Raw genomic sequence first — 27,519 nt, 5'->3', positions numbered from 1 at the left:
CTGGGGACAGGGGGACACCCAGAGCCTTGTCTCGGGAGCTGCCCATCCAGCCTGGGGGATAAACTGTGCACCACGATTTCTGTGAAATAAGCCCAGAGGTCCCACAAACGGGTGTCAGGCCCAGGGGGTTGGCCGGGCTGGCTGGGAGAGCAGGGAGGGCGAGAAGAGCCGCTGGAAGATTGCAAGGATCTTAGAAGAGGGGTGTGGGTGGCTGTAGGGGGACGGGCGAAAGTGCTCTGGGAAAAGGCGACAGTTGAACAAAGGAGCAGAAAGTGCGACAGGACAGTAGCTGTCTGACCTGCGTGGAAGGAGCCGGAAGACAGAAGGGGGAACAGGCAGGAGGGAATCAAGGAACTTCCGGGAGCTCCACACGTGTCACCTGCGGGTGGACACGGTCTTCCTAGTGCAGCTGGGGGAGCGTGCCTGGGTGAGCTCGAGGGCCATTCTGGTCCGGCTTTGGTTCTTGGCCTCCATGGGGTGTGCTCTGGGCTGGGGTGGGCAGATGCAGCGTCTGGTCCCACTAGACCCAAGCAGCCTGTGTCTGAGGATGGGCATCCTGCTGAGATGGAAGCTTCCAGGGCACGGCCTGCGCTCAGGCAGGCACAGCATCTCCCAGGGGGAAGCCTGGGTTTCTGGCGGGTCTGTAAGTTTCCACTGGACTCCTTCACGTTCTGAGTCCGTGTATCCCTGGGGTCACCCCCAAAAGACAATTACTCCTGAAAACTCCTTAAGATTCTACAGCTTTCACCATGAAGACCAGGGGCGGGGCGGTGCAAATCCTAAAACAGGGGCTAATCACCAAGGAGACCAGATCGTTCCCTTTTCAGGAGATCCCACTGGACTCTATCTCCAGAGGTGGGAAGTGGGGGTGAGCACCACAACTCCAGGCCTCCTTCAGGTACAGGATCTTTTGTCCGAGGTAAAAATGCACTTAATTCACCATCGCTAAAGAGAAGTTTGAAAACCTCTAATGGACACCCCTCATCCCCCAGAGGGACATACCGAGGACCAGAGTTAAGGGACAGGTCAGCTGGCATGGAGGAGGAGAAGGAGGAGGAGAGGAGGGTGAGCTCTGGCGGGGGCGAGGGAGAAGGGGCTGCTTCCGTGGGAAGAGGAGCTGGGTGAGCCGAGGGTAATGACTCCTGGTCCCTATCCTATAAGTGACGGATTAATGCGCATCTCCGAGCAGCAGGGAAACTGGTCTTCCCGGGTAAAATGGCCCAGAGGCAAAAACGAAGATGGAAGCAGCCAAGGGCTACTCTCCTTGGAAGGTCCCGCTGTCACAGCTGCAGGCTCTGAGATGGGAGCCCATGACCAGGCGTCGATGGGAGACAGAACGTGGCGGGCAACTGGGCTAGGCGGTGCAGAGGCGGGTTTGGGCTAGGCAGGGCAGATTTCAGTGCCTCCTAACGCTGACCTCAGCCCCCAGCTCCCTCCCACAGGCACAGAGGTTCTCCAGATGCAGGAAACCGACGGCCGCAAGTCCAGCTTTTCAGCCAGGACACAAAGTCTTGGCCCCGCTGACCCCCGGAGCCCGGCCCAGGGCCTCCACCAGGAGGACAGTCACGGCGGGAGAAGAACGGCAAGGGGTGGAGAAAAGCTAGAACCCGGGCCAAGGGGACAAGGGGGCCGGGAGAGTGGGGAGGAGGCCAAGCAGGATGGGGCGGCAAAGCCAGGGATCCCAGGGTGCACCTTCCCTCCCGCCTGGACCCACATCTGGAGGCACAGCCGCAGACGGAGCAAAGGATGGGCAGCAGGAATCAGCCTGGACTCCGGGCTGGGACGTGCCTGTAAACGTGGGTGAGGCTGCAGGGAGGACTGGGAGCCCCCAGGTGGGAGGAGCAGGGCAGATGGAGGTGCCGATGGATGGCAAGGACGGGAGCAGCATCCCAGCCCGGAGCAGAGGAGGGCAACCAACCACGCACCTCACCCTCCGGAAGGGCATCTTCGCTCGTCTGAGCCCACCGCCTGGACCTTGGCGCTCTGCATCGTGTGCAGAGGGCCCTGGATGGGGGCTCCAGGACCTGGGATCAGAGGCAAGGAACTGGAAGAAAACCCTCAGGGCCAAGAACCCCTTGGTCAGAGAAGGGCAAGGACCGAGCAGCGGGTACAGTGGGCACTCAGGGTCAGGAGAGCAGCCATCTTGGAGAATGGACACATTCTCTCCAATGAGAGCAGCATGCAGAGTCTGGGCCCGCCTCTGCCCCGAGCCCCAGGCACGAGCCCCAGCTCATACTGGAAGTAGAGGTTCTCCCACCAGAGGGGGCTTTAGGGGTTGCTCCAATAATTGGTGGGTGGGGGGTGTACTTCTCACCTGTGGTGGCCAGGGGCCAGACACGCTATATGTCTAGCAATGCATGGAAAAGTCGGAATGAATTGTGAATGACCTGCCAGACGGACATTCACATGGATTCGAAACCCGTTTATCTGAGTGCACAGCCTCCTCCGTCTGACTTACAAACATGCATATGTTTGCACAGTTTTGACATTCACTGAATCTTCCGGGAATGCAACCACCAGGTAAATGAAAGAGAGAGTATGTTGTGTTTGGTCCAGAACTTTACTAAGAGGTGTGCACCATTTCTGAAACCCCACCACCGACAGCGGAGCACTCTTGGTGTCACAGCCGTCCAGGGAGCTCTCGAATTTGATGGTGAGTGTGAACGAGCGTCCACCCCTGCACTGGCTCCTCCAGAGGAGGACAACCCCTCACTGAAGCACGGATCGCTGCCCTGTCAATTCCTCTCTGCTTCCCATTCCTTTATATGACAGTCAGGGCGTTATGCCGATTTTTAAAATTACATGTGGAGGTTAGGTTATCCGTGAATTTCACCTGAAGATAATGGAGGTGATGCTACACAACATTTGTTATAAAAGGGGTCGGGGCCTGATGCGCTCGGGAGACACGGGACAAGGATGTGCCTACACTGAAAGGAATTTTGTAGAGAACATGTGGCTGAGGGTCTGGGAGAGGCGGTGGGTCTCGGGGCTTCCACTCTTCTGCAGGGGACAGAGTGGTGTGGGCCTCTTCCCCAGGGGCTCAAACTGCCCAGGACCAGAAAGCAAACAGCTGGAAAGGCTTGGGTTTGGGGGACAGATCAACCCAGAGGACAGGAAGGAGCTGATGTGTGTGGGCAGGTGGGAGGATGCGCTGAGCATCTCTTGTGGGACACGCTCTCCAGCAGCCATGCGTGTCCACTGCATGTGGGGCAGCGTGGCCAGGGACTCCGAGGGGAGCAACCACAGAAGGACACGTCACTATCCCAGGCCTCCCTCGAGCAGCGTTCCAAGGCCACGTGGCATGCACGAGCAGGCGTGGGTGAGCCCCAGGGACAGAACGCGGGCAGTGAAGACAAAGCACACAGAAACACACACGCAACAAGAGGTCAAGGCCTCCTGGTCACTGCTGCACCCCGTCAGGACGAAGACGACAAGAGTCCCTGGGGGGACAGCATTCGGACAGACCAAAGACCACGGTGGATGCCCACGTCGACACTCACCCGGACATCAGAGCCGGAAGTCGGCCACATGTGAAACACCATCCCCGCAGGACACACGTGCAACTCGCGGCTGTCACAAGAGGCCATCGCCCGAGCTCACGTCCCGGCACGTCAGCTGTGTTTTAGGATTTGGGAATAAAACTTCTAGACTGACATGGACAGAGCGGGGGATGGGAGAACCGCAGCATCAGGCGCATGACCAGCCCTTCAGCAGACACGAAAAGGAGGATGACCGAGACCCGGAGGCTCACAGGGAGCAGCAGGGCTGGCGGTGCCCGAACACAGCAAGCGGCCCCTACGTGCGGAGGGAGCCAGGCGCACACACACACGGGGAACCTCGCCCACGCGGCCCGCGCACCCTGCACAGCTCCCTCGGCTCCGCAGAGGGAGGCGAGACAGGCACAGAACCAGCCGTGACGGGTACGGTGGCAGGTTGCTCACATCCGCTTAGGCTGCTGTGGCTGCTACGGCTTTATGATGTCCTCCCTCCCTCTTGCTTGGAAAATATTCTCTGGGAATCCAGACAACAGCTGTGTGCTTGCTACATCATTCTAGGTAACATACCAGCTCAGCTTTCCTTGGGAAGGTTCATTCTTAAAGCTCGCAAAGGGGAGACTCGACCACACTGACCCCAATCGATCCCGTTTGATGAAATGAGATAGGTTAGAATTTGCGGTTTTCCCCAGGACCTGCTGGCTCTACTTGCAAACACAAAAGGATACCGTGTTTATTTAATATCATCGTCTGTTTCATGGTAGGTAGCACATTTCACAGTCAAGATGCCAGGAAAACTGAATACTTCTCTCAAATCAGGTCTATTTTATTTCACAGCAGGTGAAATCTACCAAACAGGTATTTTTTTTAAAAAAAAGAATCATTGCTCACTATCAGCACGGATTTTACATTCTCACACATAAATACACACACACACAAACATATACCCAAAATATTGCGTTAAGAAATCTGTTTGAAAACACCACGCTCTGTCCATCATCTATACATATCTACAGCATAATTATACAGGCACTCAGTCCTGAAACCTAGCAACAGTATCCAAGTATTCCTCAGCAATCAGACACGAAACTCACACATCAGCGCAATGTGCTTCATTTTAAAAAAACAAAACCCTCTCGCTTCTCTCTCCATAGCTGCGGAAGGACAAGACGTATGAACACAAACCTTGTTCGGTGGAAGCAGAGCAACCCATGTCATTTAATCCATCTGACAGTGCATCTCCCCATAAAGCCGGGCAAAACCAAAAATAACAAAGACTGTAAAAAATAGGTTATCTCAGTCCAAAGCTTATCAGCTTGCAACATGCTTAATATTTGCATGACTATTTCGGACACGAGCTCCCCAGCTCCCCGACAGCATTGCTTTGGGGGACCTCCATCCTATAGAATCCATCGTAAACGCTCTATCGCAAAAGCTTTTAAGACCTGCTGGGCTCATGGACTCAGCCACAGCTAAACACCGGATGACAACAAGCGGGGATTAACTTTGGTATTCACGGCCGCTCTCAAACCATCACTTTCTCCGAGTTGGCAAATAAAATCACCAAATGGAGGTCACATTTAATTTTTTTAAGGAGGAAGGGAGGTAGGAAAAAAAGAGAACCACAGCATCCGTTAGTAGCGACATACATGCTGGCTGGATTGTGAACAGAGCGTTTCACAGATGCAATCTCTCTGTTAAAGGGATAGAGTTGTATCCACACAGCGTTCCGGATCCATTTCCGGATTCTACAGACCTCGGAGAGCCCATTAATCACCTTGCTGTGTTTCAGTGTATTTACCGGAGTCCCCCTAAAGCCACATCTGAGCATCCTAAGGGCAATGATTTCTTGGTGGTGCACTTCCATGTCTGGAAAACAAAGGATCCGTCACTCTGAGGCAGAGGCTGTTTGATCTTTTAAAGGGACTTTTATAGAAAGGCATCCTATGGATTAGGCTGTACGTGGAAAGTCGGGAAAATGTGTAGTATTTTAACTGACTCACTTTGAAGCATCAAAATCGACCCTACGTCATCCTTACCCCCAACCTCGAATCTGGGGCTCCTTCCACTGGATCTATATTCAGACAAGCAACCCAACACGATTTGGCAAAGGTGAGTCTTACCTTCATTTCCTCTGAGTTCACAATCCTGACATGTGAGGCTGGTTGCTCCAAAATGGTGTCCCAGCCCCGCTAAATGTCTGATAAGTAGAACTCCACTAGTGAGCATCACAGGTTCATCCCAACACAGAGGCAAGGACCGACAGCCTCAGGTTTAGGACACAAGTCCCCATTCTTCCATATTTCTCCTACCCTGTGGTGTAGCTGATAAGTCAAGCCTTGAGGAAGGTCATGAAGTAGAAACACAGCCCCCATCCCATCCCCCTCCAGCAGCCCCCACCACAGCCCTTGAGGCTGATGAGAATAGACAGATGGTATTGGAGCACAAGTTGAAGTTCTCCAGCCATCGCTCTAAACACCTACCACCCAAGAGGCTGGGGGCAGACAAAAGATCAGCCTTGACCAAGACTGATTATGGTAGCATCCTCGCAGGTCATGGAGGATGCAGGGCTGAGGGTGGCAAGCCACAGAAGCTGGAATTGGAAAGGCACGTGGCCACGGAGCCTCACATACCACAGACTGGAGACCAACAATCTAATGTGGCCCGGGAACTACCTGGTGCTTAAGGGCAGAGAACACTGCCCCCCACACAGCCCACTGCCCCATGCTCCTCTCCCCTGTGCCCACGTGAGCTCTGCACTCCGGACTCTGACCATGTTTAGGAGGGATAAAACATCACACTCTGGCAGACACATCCAATCCAGGAACTGGTTTGCCCATAACAGGTGCTCTGCTCCTCGACACCAAGACCGGCTGGTGGCCTGGAAAGCTGGTTTTTATGTCAAGAAGAGTGGGGTGGGGGAGGGGGAACTCTGGCAGGCGGAAGAGTCATTTATTCAACAGACATTTATGGAGGCCCTGCTATGCGCTGGACACTGCAGAGAAGACAGACACAACCCGTCTTTACGGAGGCAACAGCCCAGAGAGATGAACGGTCATACAGCAAGGTGACTGTCCTATAGTGGGTTGATGGTGGCCCCCAAAAGGCATATCCAGATCCTATCCCTGGATCCTACAACTGTGACCTTATTTGGAAGTAGGGTCTTTGCAGATGTAATTAACTTAAGGATCTCAAGACGAGACCATCCTGAATTTCGGGCGAACCCTAAATACAAAGACTGGGGTCCTTATCAAGAAAGGAAAAGGAGATTTGAGACAGACGCAGAAGGAACGGCCATGTGAAGCAGAGGCAGAGACAGGAGTGACGCATCTACGACCCAAGGAACGCCAAGGATCGCCAGCTCCCATCAGAAGCTGGGAGAGAGGCAAGGAAGGAGCCTCCCCTAGAGCCTCCGGAAGGAACCAACCCTGCCAACACGTTGACTTCCGACTTCCGGCCTCCAGAACTGTGAGAGAATAAATTTCAGTTGTTTGAAGCCACTCAGTTGGTGGCATTTTGTTATGGCAGCCCCAGGACACTAATACTTGGCCCATCCTCGTGTTCTGAGCAAGCCCACTGGAGACGAGGGTGGGCCAGGCAGGCCTGGAGTGTCCTGGGAAGCAGAGGTGGGGCTGTGCTGGACACCCAGCATCAGAACTGCTGGAGGGACATAAAACGGCGAGCAGAGGCCAGCCCAGACCTAGCGAGCCAGGCTCTCTGAGGGGCTGCTCTGGGCATCTGCATTCTACTCAAGCTCCTCAGGTGCACCCCAAACCTGGCATGCGCTGCTGGGCTCTGGGGAGCCTCGGAAGTTTTCCATCGACGGGTCGAGAATAGTCAGGAACAGGAACGGGGCAGCTCTCAGGCTCTGTCTTGGGGATCAATTGTCAGCAACACAAGACTCACTGGGGGATGAGGGTGGGGGAAGAAGAAGCAGCTGGGGTGACGGGGACCAGGACACGGGGGATGTTCACTAATCAAAGAGGCCAAGTGCATGAAAGAGTTCACTCTTCTGCAGAGTCATGTACCACTCTCCCAGGAAACAGCGATGGATCAGCATCCATCCCGATCTGGAAGGGTACAAGGGACAGTCCTTTCAACACCACTGCTAAACCCAGGGGGCAGCGAGGCAAGGAGGACATTCTCCTCTGTGGTCATCACCTCCTAAAGAGCCAGGCCTGGGATGGACGAAGGTTCCAAATCCCCTAATAGGCACAGGGCCCGCACGGGAGACACTGCTCCATGAAGAGTCATCACGGAGAGACGGTGACCATGGGGGTGATGGTGCAGGCATCTCAGGCACCTGCTCTGCAGATACCCCCAAGGGCTTTCTAAGGATGTTCAGGCAAAGTACAGTGTTTTAAACACCAGAGGGAGAAAGGATGTCCCCTCTGGTATCAAGAAGCAGACTGCTTTCCTTAGCAGAAAGAATTCTTCTCGAGACTGGAAGGAACTGGGTGGCAGTTTTGCTGGAACTCTGGGCCTGTAACCTCTCAGGTCTCACAGTCAGAATCCTTCCCTTTGGTGACCCCGTGGAGGGGACTCGACCCCCCTGAAGTCTGTCTACCTCCCTCCTCTCTCTGTCCCCCCTCCAGAGAGCAGCTACCAGGCTGCGTCCTTCCTCTGTAAGGTCTCCTGACGACCTCGACAGGTCCTGTCGGGCAGGAGCATGGCCAGTGCTGCTGAATATTTCATAGAGGGCGAGAAGTCTCAAGGAAGACATTTCTCTTTGAAATGTTAAAAGCAAATGCGGAAGGCAAGGAGGAATCAGGACTTGGAGAGAAAATAATTGATTCCGCAGGTGAGAGCTTATTCTGGGCCTCGGGTGAGGACAGGGGCCTGGAGGAACCTCTCTGTCTATAACATGACTTCTCTCCTGAATGGATAACGAGCCACGCGCACACCTGTTGTTGAGAGGCCACCGTGAGCTGCACAGCCTGCCCAGGGGTTGCCTTACTGCACAGCCCGGGGCAGCTGGTCTGCGGGGCCAGTACTGTAGTCCTTGATCCTCTCGATTCTCAGATGACCTCTTTACAGCCTCCAGGGTAGCCTCACACCTGCGCTGACGCAGCCTCCTCCACCGCAGCCCCTTACCTCTAAGCCCGTCTTGGGGGCTGGCTTAACTCTGGCAGCCACAGAGCAATGGAGCCCGCATGAGAGAGCGAGAAAAGATAATCCCTCTTAGTGGGGAGGTGGTCCATCCTCTCAGTGGTCAGTGACTGAAAAGGCCTCCTCTTCCCTCCACCCACCCCATCCAATGCTGGTTCTAGGACCAGCCTGTGTGAGGACCCCCAGCCTTCCTGTCCCTGCCTACACTGACGCCTGCAGCTCTCACGTGTAGTGACATGCTCTTCTCAGCTTCACAAGGGAGGCAGCGGAGCATGGTGGTTAAGAGGACAGAGTCCTCCAGAGTCAGATGGACCTGAGTTCAAAGGCTTGCTGGGCCAATTACTCCAGCACTTGGTTTTGGGAAATCCTGCACAGGAGATGCCACTGGGGCCCTGACATACCCCCTGGGTGCTCAGCGCTCCCGTGTACGTGTACTGCTTACCCCAGCAGGCACCTGTCCCTCCCTGATGAGGGTTTTCCTTGGTGCTAGGAAGAAGCCTGCACAGAGCTGGCCTGAACTAACGGGAACTTTAATTGGTGGATTAATGCATAAATTGCCTCACCCTTGGGGTGGAACAATGCCAAGGCATGTTCTTGCAATCCCCCAGAGGTCCCCAAGGGGACCCAGCCTCAGGTGCCTGCAGTGTCACCTGCTCGTTAACACACCTGAGCTGGCGTCCTGTCCTTCCTGGCTCACTTCCCCGTGCCCCCACGGGGCTTCCTGGCACCACCTCCACAGTAACCACATGCCCTCAAATCCTTGCCACAGGTCTGCTCTTGGGGGAACTCAACCCCCAAAGCCACACCCTATGTCAGGTTCTTCCTCAGGAAGTCACAGACGAGAACTGCACCAGGGCTTGGGGACTGAAAGGGTGTGATGCCACACGTGAACTGCCAGGCACGCAGCCCTCAGGAAGCGTTAGCTGTTCCTTGTGGTCATTCACTCACCCAGATGCGAGGCGGCTTTCTTAGACAACGGGTGTGGACCCGCACGCAGGAGTTACCAAGACCCAGGCAGGCAAGTCAGGGCCCAGGCTAGGGGGAGGGGAGCATCAGACTCTCCCATCTCACCATCAGGCCCCTGAAAGTAACGAGGGGTGATGCAAAGTTGGGGTGGCCGGTGGGCAGAGAGCAAACACCTGGGTTCGGACCCGGGGGTTTGGTTAACACAGCGCCGAATTGGGATTGTGTAAGGGATCACTGTGCTTCAGTGAGTCAGTGCACTGAGTGAGGTCTGGATGCACGAAGGACCCACAGCCTCCCTGCCCTTCATCTCCTCTCTGAGACATTTTCAACAGGCAACTCAAATGGCATAGCTTGCACCTAGGCCTGTTGCCAGTTCACAGTCACAAACCCTTATATGACTCAGAGGAAAGAAGAGGTCCTTTCTTCCTTCTTTGGAGATGCTGAAGGGGCCCTCTGGAGAAGCGCAGGATTTCTGGGCTGTCGCCTCTGGGCCACGCCCTGGGAAAGGCCACAGCGCTGGTGACAGAGGGGGACACCCTGCGTCGGGTCATTGTCAAAGCCAGCCCCTCATCATCACGGAGCCCCGGGTACAGAAGCCAAGGCCCCAAACCTCGATCCCAGCACCGTGACATACGGAAGTCGCAGGAGCCCGTGGTGCGCACCCCCATATCTCAACAAGGTATGTCCTTTATAGTTTAAATAAAATTGCCAATCAGAATGGGTGAGGAGTAATGAAAATGTATTCACTCAACAAATGAGTATTACTTTTATGATAAGAAAAAAAAATCTCTGTTTGTAAAGAGGTGTTTCCACCACAGATAGAAAAGCTAATTGTATCTCAAAATGGAAGAGACAAGACAGGAAGCTCCCCAACCCGGGTTTTGAAATCAGCTCAGCGCAGTTTTTGAGTAGGAGAGCTGGCGGCTGATCCTAATATTCGAGGTGGGGCGGGAAGGGCAGGGATGGGGGCAGAGGTTAGAGTCCCAGGTGTCTCTCAGCCCCAGTCCGAGAGCGAGAGAAGGAAGATACTCCCACCTCCCTCTTCGCTTTTCGGGCCCCAGTCAAGTTCGGTGCTTAATAAAGATGGTGAGGGTGGCCCCAAGCTTGTTAACCATTGCAGACAACTCAGAGATCCACGGAGCTCACGGGGCCGGGAACAATCCCCACGACTGTGTGGGACCTGCGCACACGCTCGCTCACCTCTCTTCTGTGCTGCATGCCCTGCTCAATAGAGTCCCAATTCCCTTCATGGCAACCGATATTTCTAGACCACAAGCCAACCTTATCCTATAGTAGAGCTCTCTCATATTGGGGAGGTGGTGGGAAGAGAGTTGCTGGCACTCTGAGAGCTCAGTGCATTTTCTAAATCACTTTGCAGACATTAACTCATCAATCTCTATAATGCGCTCACGGAGGTGCTGATGCGGCCGTGGTGGAGGCGTGGATCTCAGAGCAATTGAGTGATTTGCCCTGGCTCGCAGGAGGGACGTGCGTCAGCATCGGGCACAGCCTTCGGGGGGCCCGATGCTCAGCACAGGGCGCTGGCTGATGCAGGCAAAGCATCTGGCTCTGCATCCTTGTGCAAGTCTCAGAGGCAGGGCGGGTACCAGCCACACACTCAACACGTGAAGACTCGACAGCCAAACGCATGGTTTTGCTCAGCCCAACACCAAACACGGGGTGAGGGGCACAGGCAGTAAGACACAGATGCCACCCTGCTACCTCTTCCGGCACCTTGGAGCCCCGCCGCCCACCCCCTTGATGCGATGGCGCCATCTTCGAAAGCTCACCGCTGCTGGTCCAATGGGGCTGCTCCCCGCTGCAGGTCCTGTGTAAGCCCGGGGCTGGAGGAAACAGGCCAGCGGGCTCTTCCAAGATGCAAGACTGGGCCCAGCCGCCGGCAGGGCGATGGGAGAGAGGAGGAGCCCGAGAGACGGTCCTCCTGGTTGGTACAAGGGGGACTAGAAAGGGGAATGGCCATCAGCACCATTGCTGGGGACAGTGGAACGGATGCCAAGAGAAGGGCGGGGAGGGGGTACCACTGGCTCTCTCTCTCGCCTCATTCCGTCGACATCTCTGGGTTTCAATGGAAGTATGTTACAGAATCTTTCAGTACATCCATCTAACTTAGGTGCAAATTAGCTGATTCACCAGTCGAACAGCAATGCCCTGCGCCCACTGCATGCCCCTTCACCAGTTTCCTTGCCTAATTTCTAAGGATGTCCTTAGTTCCAGCCCTGCCACAAGTTCAGAAAACTAAGAACAGAGATGGAAAACATGCTACCACTATGCCTTCTGTTAAGTTTTGCTAAAAGCGGGCTCTGAACCTTCTAATGAGGATTAAAGAGAGGGAGTGTCTCCTCAGCCAGACGGCGCCCCCCCAGGGTCCATCCACGAGCCTACTTACCGATGTCCGTCTCCTTGTGGTTCTTGATGTATTCTGCCAGCTCAAAGTTGCCCGCTATGATGGCTACCTGCAAGAGTGGAAATCGCGTTAAGGTGACAACTGCAGGGCGGCGACCTTTTACATACTTTCATGTCACCGGAGGCCTAGCAGCAAAATGAGTCCAATCGTAGCTCCATTTTTTTTTTTTTTTACAAGAGATACATCTTTTTTTTTTCAGTTTTATTGAGCTATAATTGACATACAACACTGTTTAAGTTGCACAGCAGAAGGACTCGATGTACATATATTGCAAAGTGATAACCATAAGTCTAGTTAACACCTATCACCTCATATAGTTCTAAAAATTTTTTTTCCTTGTGATGAGAACTTTTAGCGACTTTCGAACACACCGTACTGCAGTGTCAACTACAGTCACCATGCTGTACATTACACCCCAGTACTGATTTCATAACTGGAAGTTTGTACCTTTCGACCACCTTCAGTCATTTTGCCCCCCCGCCCCCCCCACCCCAGGCCTCTGGGAACCATGAATCTGATCACTTTTTCTACGAGTTTGATTTTTTTAGATTCCACATATAAGTGAGAGTGTACAGTATTTGTCTTTCTGCGTCTGACTTATGTCACTCAGCACGATGCCCTCTAGGTCCATCACGTTGTCACAAATGGCAGGATTCACCGTAACTCTTACGACCACAGCCACGACACCCACCGGCCCTCAAACCCACCCAGGGTCACGTCTTCCCACTCTGTCAAACGCCACACTTGCCCGTCTCAAAGCCCCCGGACATTTTACGACGAGGCCATCATTCCACGAGAATAAGCCTCTGCCCGGAAGGCCCATGGAGGGAGTGATCTGTAGGGCAGCGGAGAGCACAACGAGGCCCGAGCCCGGAGACCCCGCCAACTGTGTCCTGTATTCCCACCAGGCCCACCTGCTTGCAACACGCTTGCCCGGGAGTCCCATCTTTCTGATTAGACACGGGCCAGTCCCCTTAACCAGAGAGAGAGGGACATCTCAAAACAGCATTCAAAGCTCCTCATCAGATTTCAGATCAGCGGGAAAAAATTCCAGCCATACCTGTGCCATACATGTGCTATACATGTGTGCACGGGTGGGTGACACGCAGAGCAACGCCTTCAGGAAATGATCCCAACCCGAGCCCAACAGGTCTGGTGACTAAAGCAGGAAAGGTGTGTGGTCCTTGACATGCTGAGGCAGCCAGGCAGGTGAAGCCAAATGCCCCTGGGATAGCCCAGGGAGACCCGAACCAGAACCCACACAGGCAGGGCCCACAGCAGTCATGGGGAACGCCCCAGCCGGGGAGACCCTGGGGTCGGAGGCAACAGTCTACACCCACAAACGAGCGAGGCGTTCAGATGCCAACCTGGAGCCGCACACACATCTCCAATCAGTTGACTTTCCGTGATAATGCGGTGGGCCCCATACAATCATTTGGAGGCTTTAAGAGCAAAAACTGAGATTTCCTGGTGAAGAAGATATTCTGCCTCAAGACGGCAGCATCAACTCCTGCCTGAGCTTCCAACCTGCCCTACAGATTTCAGACTTGGCAGCCCCCACAGTCATGAGCCAATTCCTCACAAGAAATTTCTTATATATATATATATACATCTATCTCCAACCTGTCAGCTGTTTCCCTGGAGAGCTCTGCCTGATACAGCTCTGCATGGAGGCTGTGGGGGCATTGCTGCAGAGACACGGGGACCCCAGACCCCTGTCCTTGGAAGTGACGTTGATTTCAACTCTCGGGCACCGCCTAATGCTCCACGTCCTCCAAGCATGCCGCCCCACAGGAGAAGCCAGGAGCCCGTCCAGTGCCTCCCCGGCTTGCCAGTGACAAGAGGAGCTATGGGAGCCCCTGTCTACACCAGCGGGGGGCAAAGGGGAAGGCAAAGGCCACTTCAGGGGGCAGTCCCAGGTTCTGCAGCTCCAGTGGGAGGGGTGGAACCATCGGGTGGAATGAGCTTCAAGGGCCTCCTGCAGGGTGATCACCTGCCTGGGACCCAGGCTTCAGATTGTGGACCCCAGATACAGAACAGGGACAGAGATGAAGAGCCCGGAGGGGGGTCCAGACAGCCACCCGAGAAGCTGGCACCCTAGTCTGCCGGCTTTTATGACTGAACGTAGAAGGAAGGGTCTGGTCTGCAGGGTTACACGTAACACATAACCTAGCGTCGATGAGGTGACAACTGGTGAGGATCATTCCGTGTCTATCAGCCAAACCCTCAAAGGCACAACTCCCTCACACCCATCACGATGGTCACTATCAAAAAACAGAAAATAACAAGTGTTGGTGAGGATGTGGAAAAATGAACACACTTCTGTATTTCTGGTGGGACTGTAAAACGGTGTAGTCACCCGGGAAAACAGTTTTGAGTTTCCTCAAAAAAATTAAACATAGAACTACCTGATGATCCTGCAATTACACTGCCGGGTACATACCCACAGGGACTGAAAGCCGGTAGGATGGTTACTTTTATGTGTCAACTTGACTGGACCACAGGAGGCCCAGATATTCCGTTAAACATGATTCTGGGTGTGTCTGTGAGGGTGTTTCCGGATGAGATTAACATTTGAATCGATAGAATGAGTCAAGCAGATTGCCCGTCCCAATGTGGCCAGGCCTCATCCCATCAGTTGAAGACTTGGATAGAACCAAAAAGCTGTGTAAGAGGTAACACCTTCTGCCCAACTGCATGAGCTGGACATTGGTCTTTTCTGACCTTCAGACTCGGATTGAAACATTAGCTCCTCTTGGGTCTCCAGCCCACCGGCTTTCAGACTGAAACTTACACCATTGGCTCTCCTGGGTCTCCAGCTTGCGACAACTTTGGATCTTGGACTTCTCAGCCTCCATAATAACAAATCTCTTTACGTGTGTGTGCGCGCATGTGTATATACACATACAGGCACACACACACATCCTATTGGTTCTGTTTCTCTGGAGAACCTTGACTAATGCAGATTTTGATGCTGGGAGTGGGGTGCTCCTCTAACAAATCCCTAAAAATGCGGGAGCAGCATTGGAAGTGGGAATGGGTACAGGCTGGAAGGGTTTTGAGGTGCACGCAAGAGATACGGATATTAAAGGCCATTCTGATGAGCTCTCAGGTGGCAATGAGGAACAAGTTATGGGAAACTAGAGGAAAGGTGACCCTTGTTATATAGTGACAAAGAACCTGGCCGACGGTGTCCATGGTCTAGTGCTCTGTGGAAGGCAGAACTTGTGAGCGATGAAAGTGGATATTTAGCTGAGGAGATTTCCAAGCCAAGTGTTGCAGGAGTGGCTTGGCTTCTCCTGACTGCTTACAGTGAAATGCAAGAGAGAGAGAAATTGAAGGAGGAATTGTTAAGCAAAAAGGAACCAGAACTTGAAGATTTGGGATATCCTCAGCCTATCCACGCTGCAAAAATGAGAAAGTGGGTTCTAACGGGAACGCCAAGGGTGTGGCTGATAAAGAGCTAAATCAAACTCCATCACCAGATAAAGAGCACATGGGATTACAGGAGCAGAGACACTGCAGGCTTATACCGACCGAAGGGGGCGGAGTCGGGACGAAATGAAGGAAGGCTGTGGGACTCCTTGGGTTTGACAGGATGGGACACTAGAGCTATTTGGTTGCAAACAGACACTATTCTTCAAGAAGAGGGAAAAATGACCCCAAAGGCGATTCCAAGAATATCAGGGCCACTGTCTCGGTTTCACAGGCCACACAGCCTTCACTGTCCGGGGGATGGGACCACACTGCAGAGCCATGGGGGTGACGCCACTGCCCCAGTGGGCCTGCAGGGCAGAACATCGAACCAAAGAGGATTATTCTTGAATTAAGATTTCATGGAGTTTGCCTTGCCTGGTTTTGGACTTGCCTGGGACCTCTCCCTCCTTCCTTCTTTCTGATTTTTCTCTTTTGGAATGGGAACGTCTCTCCTAGGCCTGTCCCACTGCTGTATTTTGGAAGCACGTCACTTGTCTGGTTTCATGGCTTTGAAGGAAGTAAAATTATATTAAAAATTAAAAAGTTAATACCTTAGAGACGGGCACCTCCACACCCTAAGGATTCCTGGTATAAGGGGGAACGTTTATCGATCCTGACTGACTCTATTCATGGAAGACTCGCCCTAAACTGTTCGGGGAAAATTGAGAACAAGAGAGTGCTCCAGAGGGATAAGTTTGGGAGGGTCGGGGTGGAGGGGGTCCAGATGGGGACGCGTGTGTGTAACCTGATAATCGCTTCGCGCCATAGCAATTCGCGCCATAAAATGTAACTGTTTAAATGTTTTAAATTAGCCAATCATGTAAGACGGCGCCAACCTTTTCCCGCTTTGTGCTTCCAAACCCTATATAAGAGTTTGCCCTTTAAGGTCCGGGGTCGACTCCTCTGTCTCCTGCGAGAGATACGTGTCGACCCGGAGCTCCGCTTAATAAACCTCTTGCGTTTGCATCAAGCTCGGTCTTCTGTGTCTGTGGGTCCGCGCCTTCCCGAGACTGGAGTTGGGGTTTCCTTTTTGAGACCCTACAGCTTCTCAGCTGGAAAGGAATCCTGCCTGGGAATGAATCCTATCTCCAGTCTCATGCACACCTGATGTGGATGATATTTAGATGAGACGTGGGACTGTAGACTTTGGAGATGGTGCTAGAATGAGTTAAGACTTTTCAGGCTATTGAGATGGAATGAATGTATTTTACATGTGAGAAGGACAAGAATGTTGGGGAGCCAAGGGGTGGAGTGTTACAGACTGAATATGTCTCCCCCACCCAAATTCGTATGTTGAAGCCCTAACCCCCAGTGGGAAGGTATTTGGAGATGGAGCCTTTGGGAGGTAATTAGGTTTGGAAGAGGTCATGAGGGTGGGGCCCGCATGATGGGATTTGTGCTCTTATAAAAAGGAGAAGAGACCAGAGAGATGGTCTTCCTCCCTCTTCACTATGTGAGGACATACCGACAAGGCTATCTGCAAGCCAGGAAGAGAGCTCTCACCAGAACCCAACCATGCCGGCACCCTGACTTCAGAATTCCAGCCTCTAGAACTGTGAAAAATGAATTTCTGTTCTTTAAGCCACTCAGTCTATGGTATTTCATTATGGCAGCCTGAGTAGACTAAGACAGCAGGAATTCAAAGAGATATTTGCATTTTCACGTTCATAGCAGCATCATTCACAACAGCCAAAGGTGGCGGCAACCTAAGTCTCCATCAACAGATGAATGGATGTGGTCTATCCATACAGTGGAATAGTATTCAGCCATAAAAAAAGAAGGAAATCCTGACACATGCTACAACATGGATGAACCTTGAGGACATGATGCTAAGTGAAATAAGCCAGACACGGAAGGACAAATATTGTATGATTCTACTCAGAAGAGGTACCTAGGGTCATCAAATTCATAGAGAATAAGGTGGTTGCTGGGGACTGGGGTAGGGGGAATGGGTAGTTATTTAATAGGAACAGAGTTTCAGTTTTGCAAGATGTAAAGAATTCTGAAGATGGATGGTTACGATGGTTTCAAAACAGCATACTTAAGGCCACTGAACTGTACAGTTAAAAATGATTATGACAGTAAAATTTATGTTATGCGTATTTTACCACAATTAAAAAAAAAAAAAGGCAGGGGGCTGGCCCGGTGGCGCAAGCGGTTAAGTGCGTGCGCTCCGCTGCGGCGGTCCAGGGTTCGCCGGTTCGGATCCCGGGTGTGCACCGACGCACTGCTTGGCAAGCCATGCTGTGGCGGCGTCCCATATAAAGTGGAGGAAGATGGGTGCGGATGTTAGCCCAGGGCTAGTCTTCCTCAGCAGAAAAAGAGGAGGATTGGCAGATGTTAGCACAGGGCTGATCTCCTCACAAAAAAAAAAAAAAAAAGGCAGACGTCCACCCATGTGGACCAGCAGGAGAGAAGGTCAAATACAGGAACTCGGATCCACCCGGAACAGTCCGGTGGGTGTTAGGAGAGATGCCTGAGCCTCGGGGTAGCCCTCCCTCCGTGAGGCCCGGGGGTGCCAGGATGGACTAAGGAGGATGAGGGAGGAAGGAGGCCGCAGACAATGCCCCATGAGTGGGGAGGACTTGGCTAGTGAGCAGGATAGGCCCCCGGGGTAGTGACCCCTTTCCTGCTACTCGCCTCTTGGTAACATCCTTCTCCAGGCTCCCGAGCTGTTACTTCTGCTGGGGGTGACGGTGGGAGGGGAGGTACCTCTCCAGGCACTTTCAATCAACGGGACAGACGCCCGAGGTGACCGCTTCCCTAAAGGAGACTCCCCTGTCCCCACTGCTCACCTATTCTGCAGGACGGCCCGAGCCAGATGTGTCAATGCAACGTGAAATTGGCAGACAGGTGCCACAGAGGTAAGGGGCTCTGGCCTCGGGCTGCCAGACCGGTCCTGTGTGACTTGGGCATGACAGTTAATCCACGGACCTGTTTTCCCACCTGTGAAATGGGTTTGGTGTGAGGAGTCGATGAGACGTGTCTGTAAAGGTTTGGAGAAGTGCCTGGCACATGGAAAGCCCTAAGAAAGTTTGCTGTTACTATGGTCGTTCAAATGATTATTATTGACTGCTTAGATGTAAGCAGCGGACGGCTCGTTGTAAAGGTTCCCTAAGCCCCCTTGAAATAAACACACCATCAAAGACACACAAGTGCACACCTGCACGTCTGCACTCCAACACACACCCAGGACAGCCGTGGAAAATAACAAAACTGGACCAACAAGCAGCAATTCCAAGCTCATGCTTCCAAAGAGAAGCTGCGAGAGCCGTGAACCGAGGGACCGGGCAGCAGGGAAGCCACGTGCGCCGTTCCAGCCAGAATAACTGAGCCCACAGTGCGAGGGGGAACAATACAGACATTTACGTGTGATAATTGCCTGTTTCTCCCTGGAAGATTTCAAACCAGGAAAGTCCCCCCCACAGGAGGCAGCCTCCTGCCTGTCCTGCTCCAGGCTTAGGTCCTGGCTGCCCACTCCACGCCGGGCATAGCACGGCTTCTCGGTAAATGCCTGAGGGGAGGACGGAGAGGGGAGCAGGCCTGACGGCGGCATCTCAGTGGCGTCCAGCAAGCGCCCGGCTGGTGGTTTGGATGTATGAGGAAGACAGAGTGTTGGGATCTGTTTCCCTAGGTTTCAGGCAGACACATCAGTAATAATAGAGAAGATGAATCAGGCACCAATGTGGGCACAGTGTTCTAAGGGCTTCAGGTGGCTAGGTCCCCTCTGATCCTAACAACTCCATGAAGTGGGCACTGACACTATGAAGTGGGCACCATTATCTTTCCTTGACATGTGGGGAAACTGAGGCACAGTAAGTTAAATAACTTGCCCAGCATCACACAGCTCGTCAGTGCTGAAGCCAAGCCTTAACTCAAGCCGTTCAGGTCCAGAATCTTCATCTAATTATCATGGTGCAGAATATGTCTGCAAATAACTTTCATTGACTATGGCATTTTTTTAAAAAGTTGACTTGTAATAGAATGACAGGTCAGGCACCTTAGTGGAAAACAGCGGCACAAGGAACAATTAACGACAGACTGCCCTCCAGGGCTCGTGACAAGCCACACTGGGCACCTGCGCTGGCTGGGTGACCAGAGAACTTTCTGTAATGAAAACTGTTCTGGGTGCGCAAATGCACTTTCTGAAAAGATGGACGCTCCCCTATACTGGTTCCTCAGGGCCCTAAAAACTCAGAGGGGAGACAATGAAGAAATGAGACTGGATTCACAGCCCACCTGTTTTGGGGTGTTTTGTTTTATTTTGGTTTTTTCCATTAATTCAACTTCTCTCCTTCCTCCTTGCTCCAAATAACATTTCAATAATATGTAGCAAAGCCAGCCCTTTGGGTACCACCATGATGAAGTGCAGGTATCCCCCTTGAGGGCGGACGTTTGGATTCAGACAAGCACAGAGCAGCAAGGAGCCCCTTTGGGACTCAAAGTGGCTCTTCCTGCCTCCTCCCTTCTTAAGCCATCCTCCAGCTCCCTGTCAGCACTTAAGGTGAACACATGGAGGGGGCTGGCGGGAGTACCGGGAGAAGGCGCTCCTGGCAGGGGTGACAGCTGGAGCAAAGGTTTGGTGGACGGACGGCGAATGTGCTGGACTGTCCGCACAACAGGCAGGATGGATGCAGCGGAGTGGGGGAAGGTTGGAGGTTAGCACGGGGGGACCATGGGCAGGTCATGGAAAGAATCCAGACGTGAAACTCTAAGGGCGCCGGGGCTTCTTCAAAGAAGAGGGAAAGGGGGCCTCATGGAATTGGGGGGCCTGTGGGGAAAGACAACACGAAGGCAGCCAGAGAAACAGCCACCCGCACGACGTCTCCGGGGGGGCTGGGGGGTGGACGGGAAAGAATCCCAGCGACGGGTGGCCAGTCCTGGGCTACGACACACGACAGCAGGGCAGCAGACCACGCCTGCAAACACCGGTCATTTGTATCAGGCCTGTCGCTCTCATTCTAAATCACCCTGCCTCTCAGATCAATATCTGGGGAGGAGAGAAGGCCTTTTCTGGACTTTTTATCCGAGAGTTACATAACACAAAGCACTGCAGGTCTTCATTTCTCTTCTCTGTATTTCAGAGGAGAAGGAGGGGCAGCCGGGGCCTCCAGGGAAGATGCAGGGAGCACCTCCTGTCCCCGCAGCATCAGCATCTCTCGCAGAAGCGGGGCTGCACTTTCCAGCCCCGCTCGCCCGCCTCGGGCTTTCATGCTCGTGCCCTTGGGGGCTGCCGCTTGTGGGTCCCCCTGAATTCTCACCCCAAGACAGAGACATCTTAACATCGTGCATTTTATAAATCCTTTGATATTTGTTATTCCTGACATGAAGGATTTTAGATGTTATCTACAATCCGGGGCAGATCAACAGTTCCAAGTTTTGATGGATGAGGGTATGGCAACATGAGTTCCTGCGGAAATTACTCCCCGTGACACGTCCAACACATGGACCCTTTGCAGATGCTGACAAGGCCCCTCCTGAGAGGCTAACACTAAGACTACCACGTGGAGAAAGTGCCCCCAAGGGGCTCTGCCTTGGTGACCAGGCCATGGGGCCCAGAGGATGCAGGAACGTTGGCGAGGGGAACTTGCATCTTCTGCCCCAACAGCAGCACCGGCGGGCAGGGAAAGATGCTCTGGACGCCTCTCCAGCCGCAGGGCAGTGCATCTGGGCAGCAAGCTTCCTCTTCACAGAATCAAATGGCCGGGGCCACGGCGGGGCTTTTCAGCTGTTTTTATAACACAGAAGTTGACTACCTCGTTCTCTTTGTCGCCTCAAATGCTTACACCTAACATTGATTTAGTCTTACGCTCCTGGGAGGATGTTTTCAAAATCCGTGATATGACCATCACAGCCTACAGGGAGTTACGATCATAGAAAGACAGGGTTGGGGTCTCCATCATGCTCATCGTGGGAAGTGCCCCAGCAGAGCAGGACTCGGTGTCGCCAGGGAAGGCAGCAATCGGGACCACCTTGTCCATGAGGGGGTGGGCCCCGGGGTCTGGGGGTTGTCCAGCCTCCTGCCTCACCCACCATGCATGACCCACATCTCAATGCCTCGGCGGCTGGACTTTTCTCCTCCCTATGTGTGTCCCAGCATGGCCGGGTGCCCACATCCCAGTGCTCCTTCAGAGCCCAGTGGAAATGCCACAGGCACGTCCTTCTAGGACCTTGTACTCTTTTGAACCCCAATCCTCATTCCCCCTCCAAATGCAGCCACTTCCAACACTCTGAGTGAGGAGGGGAAGGCCCATTACAGAAGAAACACCCCAAATTCCCAGCGCTGCCCCTCACTTCTGGTGCGTATTCCAACCCCCTAATCTACAGTTGAATTAGGTAGATTCTCTCATCCACCCAGGACCTGCACCCACCTCAGTGGTGATGCTCGTAGGGTTCCTGTGGGCAGACACTGGACCACGGCGGAGCGTACCCCACAGACCCAGGCACTCACTACTCAATGAACAAGCGGAGGAAAGGGTCAGCGTGCCACCACTGTGAGTGCCTGAAAATTATGCAAGTCTTGTGCCAAAGGGCCACGCTGGATGCAGACGGGGGCCAGTGCGTTCAGGAGGTGCTGGGGCAGGTCGGGGGGCTGTGTGTGGGGCAAGAGGGGGAGCCCTCTGCTCAGGGTCCCACAGGTGGTGTGAGGAGCCACCCCAATCCACACCGTGCACCTGCCTGTTGTCCTTCTCGAGTCAACAAATGAAGCTGACCCCACTGTACACCTACCACATGCCAGACTTTGTGCCAGACACTGGTGGCCTGGGCGAAACCCCAGCCCTACTCTCAAAGGCGTCCCATAACCAGATGGCTGCAATTCCACACTGTCTCCTTAGGTGCCGTGCCCTCAGCTTCTGAGGGGTTTAGAGACCAATGCAGGGAAATGGAAGGCACAGTGCATGTGCTGTCAGGCTCTCCATGGCCACGGGCTGGCGCAGGGGGCATCGTCCAGGAGCAGGAGCAAGGAGACCCCTGGAGGAACTCAGGGCCCGGGAAGATCTGACAGAGGAAAGTTAACCCAACAGACAGGCAGGGGAGGAGGGTGCGAGGCCAGCAGGTTGGCTCTCGCTGAAACTCTCTGCTGATCCAGTTCCACCCCTCCCAGACCAGGCAGCCCCTTCCATAGGGCTACCCAGACGACTCCAGCACTGTGTGCAAAATAGGCTTGCTGGGCTCAAGCCATCCATCCACCCACCCACCCAACCACCCACGCACCCACCCAACCACCCATCCACCCACCCACTCAATCACCCACCCAGCCACCAATCCACCCACCCACTCAACCCCCCCCACCCATGCACCCATCCACTAAACCACCCACCCACCTACCCACCCAAACACCCATCCATCCACCTACTCAATCACCCACGCATCTACCCACCCACCCACCTACCTACCCCCCCAGCCACCATTAACTGGACACCACCATGTGCCATGCCCTATGCCAGCTGGCACTGAATTTGAGCTGTCTTGAGGCTGTCCCCAGTTTCTGCGTATAAGCTTGCATTCCAGATGAGGAAATGGCTCTACCTGCCCAGGTATCAAGGGCACTTCCATCCTTTCCCACCTGCCACTTGGCCCAGTGCTGGGCTCCAACAAGGTGCCAACAAACCCCGCCTTCCCGCTCAGGGCTGGGGGACGGGCAGTGCGCGTGGCTGCTCTTTATAGCAGTAAAGATGTCAAGGAGCCGGGCTGCCCCTTTGGCTGCTCCTCTGTCTCCCTGGCTCTGGCGGTGGGTGGTTGGTACCTGGAGATGCCACTGCCTTCCCGTGGTGCCCACAGTGCAACCTGCTCGGCTGGCACTGGAGTTAGAAGCAGAGTGAGGGAGAAGCCGCCTCTCTTCTCATTACTGCCTAAATAGTCATCTCCTGGGACGTGCAGCCAGAACGCGGAGGAAACCCACTCCCCCGCCCCGAAGGCAGCATCCTTCTCTTGCCAAAGCGAAATGTGCCTCCCAACACAGAGCGCTATTTATAGGCGGCTCTGTGATCCTGCCATGTCCTCCCCATAATGGGAGAACCAGCTCCTCGCAAAGACAGGGAGGGAAACCAAGAGCGTGGCGCGTCCCCTTCCTTGGTTTTCCTTCCAGACGATACCATGTCACCTACTTCAGGCTCCTAGGGCAATTCAGGAAGCGACTGATACCCAAAGACCTGGGAGCCTGGCAAGGACGTTTTAATTATGAGCATCCTGCAAGCACAGCTGGGAGGGGGACGGGGCACCAGGCTCAGTAAGGTCAGAGGTCACCAAACTCCACCAGACAAACTGCAATGGCATTTCTGCCCGTCTCTAGGCTGACAGCCGGAGCCCGGAGAGGCAGGGGGCAGTTCTGTAGATTCCAAAGACGACAGCCCCCCGAGGCTTTGCCACAATCCTTTGCAAACTGATGTGGTACCCGGAGGCTCATGGTTTGCTCAGGGATCCCACACCAACCCGGATGAGGGAACCTGGAGAGAGCCCCCACTCGGCAGTGGAGGCAAACAGCCTCTGTACCAGGAAGTCCTGTCTGCAGCTAGGCACTGAGCCCGAGGAAGCAGCTAGAACTAGGAGGCTGCCCTGAGAATAGTGCATTGCCGGTGACCCAGTGGGCCTCCCTAGGTTAAAGGGGGACCCTGAGCACTCCGCGGAAGGCCTGTCCAGGTGAGGCCTCTCCTTTGCTGGAACCCCAAGTCCAGGGATGAAATGGCCCCTGTTCCCCGAGAATGCCAAGAAGGCCCAGCCCCCATGTCCCTCCCCTGGCCAAGGAGTGAAGGGGACGCCCCGGGCTGTCGTTGGCCTGGTGTGGATCCTTCCAGCACTGAGACCACAGACAAGCTACGTCTCCTCCTCTGTAACTGGGGATAATAATATAAGTATGACCCTTCTCTGACTGTCGTGAGGCTTAAAATAGTTAATCCTGGCAAATGGCTTAACACAGAGACTGAAGTCCCACAAAGAAAACTCCAGGCCCAGATGGCTCTCGGATGAATTCTCCCAAACACAGAAGGAAGAGCTAACACCAATCTTACCCAATTCCTCCAGAGAATAAAGAGAGAACTTCCCCAACCCAGCATATGAGGCCAACACAACCTCAACATCAGGACTCTATAAGAGCATGAGACATCTCTCCCCTAGACGAAGAAATCCCAGACCAACATTAGCACATCAAATGCAGAGACTTATGTACAAAGAAGAAGATAATCACTAAGTGGGCTTACTACAGGAATAAAAACAAAATCAGTCGATATAACTCGTCACCTTAACAGAAAAGAGGGGGAAATCTACAGGATCATCTTGACGGTTGCAGCATCTGTTATCAATTTTGATAAATACTTTATCAAAAAGCAGTTGACAAAACTTAGTACGGATTCATGATAAAACTTAATAGACTAGGACTGAAAGGGAACTTAATCTGCTGTTGCATCAGTGAAATTTCTAGCTGCATAAGAAGCAGCTAGAAGAGGCAGCATGCCCCCAAAGCTAAGTGGGGCATGATTTTGAGGACTGCGGAGCCTCATCCGCCCATCCCGGCACTGACTGTGGCTCATCTGTTTTCTTGCACCAGGCCTCCTATCCTCCAGTAGACCAGTGGCTTCCTTGCATGGTGGCCTCAGGACACTGTCCCATTCGACCAAAATGGAAAGTTGCAAAACCTCCTGATGGTAGGCTCCAGAACTCATGTGACACCACTTCCGGAATATTCTACTGGTCAAAGCTTAATAAGACCAGATTCTAGGCACAAGGGGAAATGTACTCCACCTCTTTATGGGAGGGGCTGCAAAACACTGGCCGAGCATTTCAGCCTCCTTTAGTTCCAACCTGCGGCTGCCTGATGACTACAGCACGGACACGTTCACGGGTATCCATGGTGTGTTCTGGTTGACACTTTCCTTTCGGACCTGAGATCAAGTGGAAGACCCAAAGGTCGCATACCCACATGGGATTTGATTCCGGACTCCAGAGCCTACACTCTTAAGTGCTAGAGACAGTGCTGTCAGGTTAAGACTGTTTCAAGACAGGGCACTGATACCTGTAAGTTACCTCCCCGGGATGCTGAGATTAGCACCAGAATTACTCCCTGATTACCAGGGAGACACTGAACCTTGTGCTGAGCTTGGTGCTCAAGGTTTAGAAGTTTTCAACCTAATCAACAGGCAAAGTCAGACTATGATCCAGCCCTCATCGGATGAAGGCCTACCTTCATTTTTCAGCTTCCAGCCGTGGCAGAGAAACACCAGCCAGGTGAAAAACCTCCCAGCTCCATGGAGAGGGCCACGACTCCCAACCCCTCTTATGTAGAAGAGCCCTCTGCACAGTATTACCCATTCCTCGGTTGTGTAAAATATTCATGGTAGTCAAGGGGAAAACAAGTCGTAAAAAACATCTGAGAGAGGCATAAAAGTTTAACACATGCACGAAAGACTGGGAAGCAATTATTTCACATCGACCAAATGCATCTTCCCCTCCCAGACGGACTAGCCAATAAAATGCAAATTTCTCCTTTGAAACAGCAATGGCGTTGAAACAGCATTTGCTCCCAGAAATCTCAATAGAAAGCGAGCAGTTCTTCAGCATCTGCAGAGAAACAGTCTTCAAGAGAGCAGCTCATGTTGGAACCAGCAGGTTGGAGAGGCGTGAACACACGGGGGCAAGAAGATTTTTCCATTTGGCCTCTCAGTCCCCGAGTCACAGGGCAGAGCGAATGAGACCATTGTGTGGTGAGAATCTGAGATTTCGGGGATTACAGATGTTCCTAGATTGGTTTCTACCATGCGGTAATAATGATGACTATACTGATGAAGCTCATAACAACAGCACCAATGCCTTTTTACTCAACATGCACGCTCACCCAGGCATCTAAATGCAGTATGTGATTTCATTCTCACGGCACACCTACGAAGCAGGACTGTTGTGGTTCTTGCTTCACAGATGAGGGAACGGGCTTGAAGAGCTCCAGGAAAGTAGGTTTCTACCTTACATAAAGGCAGACGGTGTCCATTTGATCCCAAAGTCTGGGGCTTGTCGGCAGGTGCTACATACACAGCCTCACAGGGCTCTAGCGACAGAAAATTCTCTAGCAACTTGGTTTAGGCACAGCCTCCTTGCTTGAAAAGAGATGTGTGAGAAGGCGTGATGATGAGTTTGATTCAGAAGCAGAAATTCGGCACCATTTTTCTGCAGGACAGTAACCAAAGAAAGAAATGACAGCTGAGACCACCATACACTTGTGCATGAGTTTGCTGGGGCCAGCGTAACAAAGCCCCCCAGACCAGGTGGCTTAAACAAGAGACATTTATTATCTCCCAGTCCGGGAGGCTGGACGTCCGAGACCCAGGTGTGGGCAGGGCTGGTTCCTCCTGAGGCCTCTCTCCTTGGTGTGCAGACGGCCGTCTTCTCCCTGTGTCCTCACATGGTCGTCCCTCTGTGTGTGTCTGTGTCCCGATCTCCTCTTCTTCTTTTATTTTTGTGAGGAAGATCAGCCCTGAGCTAACATCCATGCCAATCCTCCTCTTTTTGCTGGGGAAGACTGGCCCTGAGCTAGCATCTATTGCCAATCCTCCTCCTTTTTTTTTTTTTTTACCCCATTTTCTTCCCAAAGCCCCAGAAGACAGTTGTATGTCATAGTTGCACATCCTTCTCGTTGCTGTATGTGGGACGCGGCCTCAGCATGGCTGGACAAGCGGTGCATCAGTGCGCGCCCAGGATCCGAACCTGGGCTGCCAGCAGCGGCGTGCGAGCACTCAACTGCTAAGCCACGAGGTTGGCCCCCTGATTTCCTCTTCTTATAAGGACACCGGTCACACTGGATTAGGGCCACCCTAGTGACCTCATTTTACCTTAATCACCTCTGTAAACACACCATCTCCAAATACAGTCACACTGGGGGTTACAGTTTCAACATATGAGCTTGTGGGGACACCACTCAGCCCATAAGACCTTGCTTTGGCACAAGAGTGGGAGAATCTCTTTACCTTCCTCATGGACATGGATGTTCTCCCAGCAAACACCCGGACATACGTCATGGCTTGAGACTCTCTCCCCTCAACATGGACTGTTTCCAGAGCTCAT

General features: G+C 53.2%; 1 protein-coding gene across 1 annotated transcript in view; it reads right to left on the bottom strand.

Moving 5' to 3' along the window:
- Nucleotides 1–27,519, bottom strand: part of SHANK2 (SH3 and multiple ankyrin repeat domains 2) — a 576,539-nt gene that overhangs the window by 356,202 nt on the left and 192,818 nt on the right. The window contains exon 10 of the mRNA XM_087422499.1: nucleotides 11,977–12,043. Coding sequence (XP_087278625.1) covers nucleotides 11,977–12,043 — 67 coding nt within the window. The remainder of the gene's footprint in view (nucleotides 1–11,976; nucleotides 12,044–27,519) is intronic.

This window comes from Ceratotherium simum, chromosome 34 (genome assembly GCF_057802395.1).
Source record: "Ceratotherium simum simum isolate JZ-2026a chromosome 34, ASM5780239v1, whole genome shotgun sequence".
Lineage (NCBI taxonomy): Eukaryota > Metazoa > Chordata > Mammalia > Perissodactyla > Rhinocerotidae > Ceratotherium > Ceratotherium simum.
Note: the sequence above shows the minus strand (reverse complement) of the source record. Positions and strands in the feature narration are given on the sequence as shown.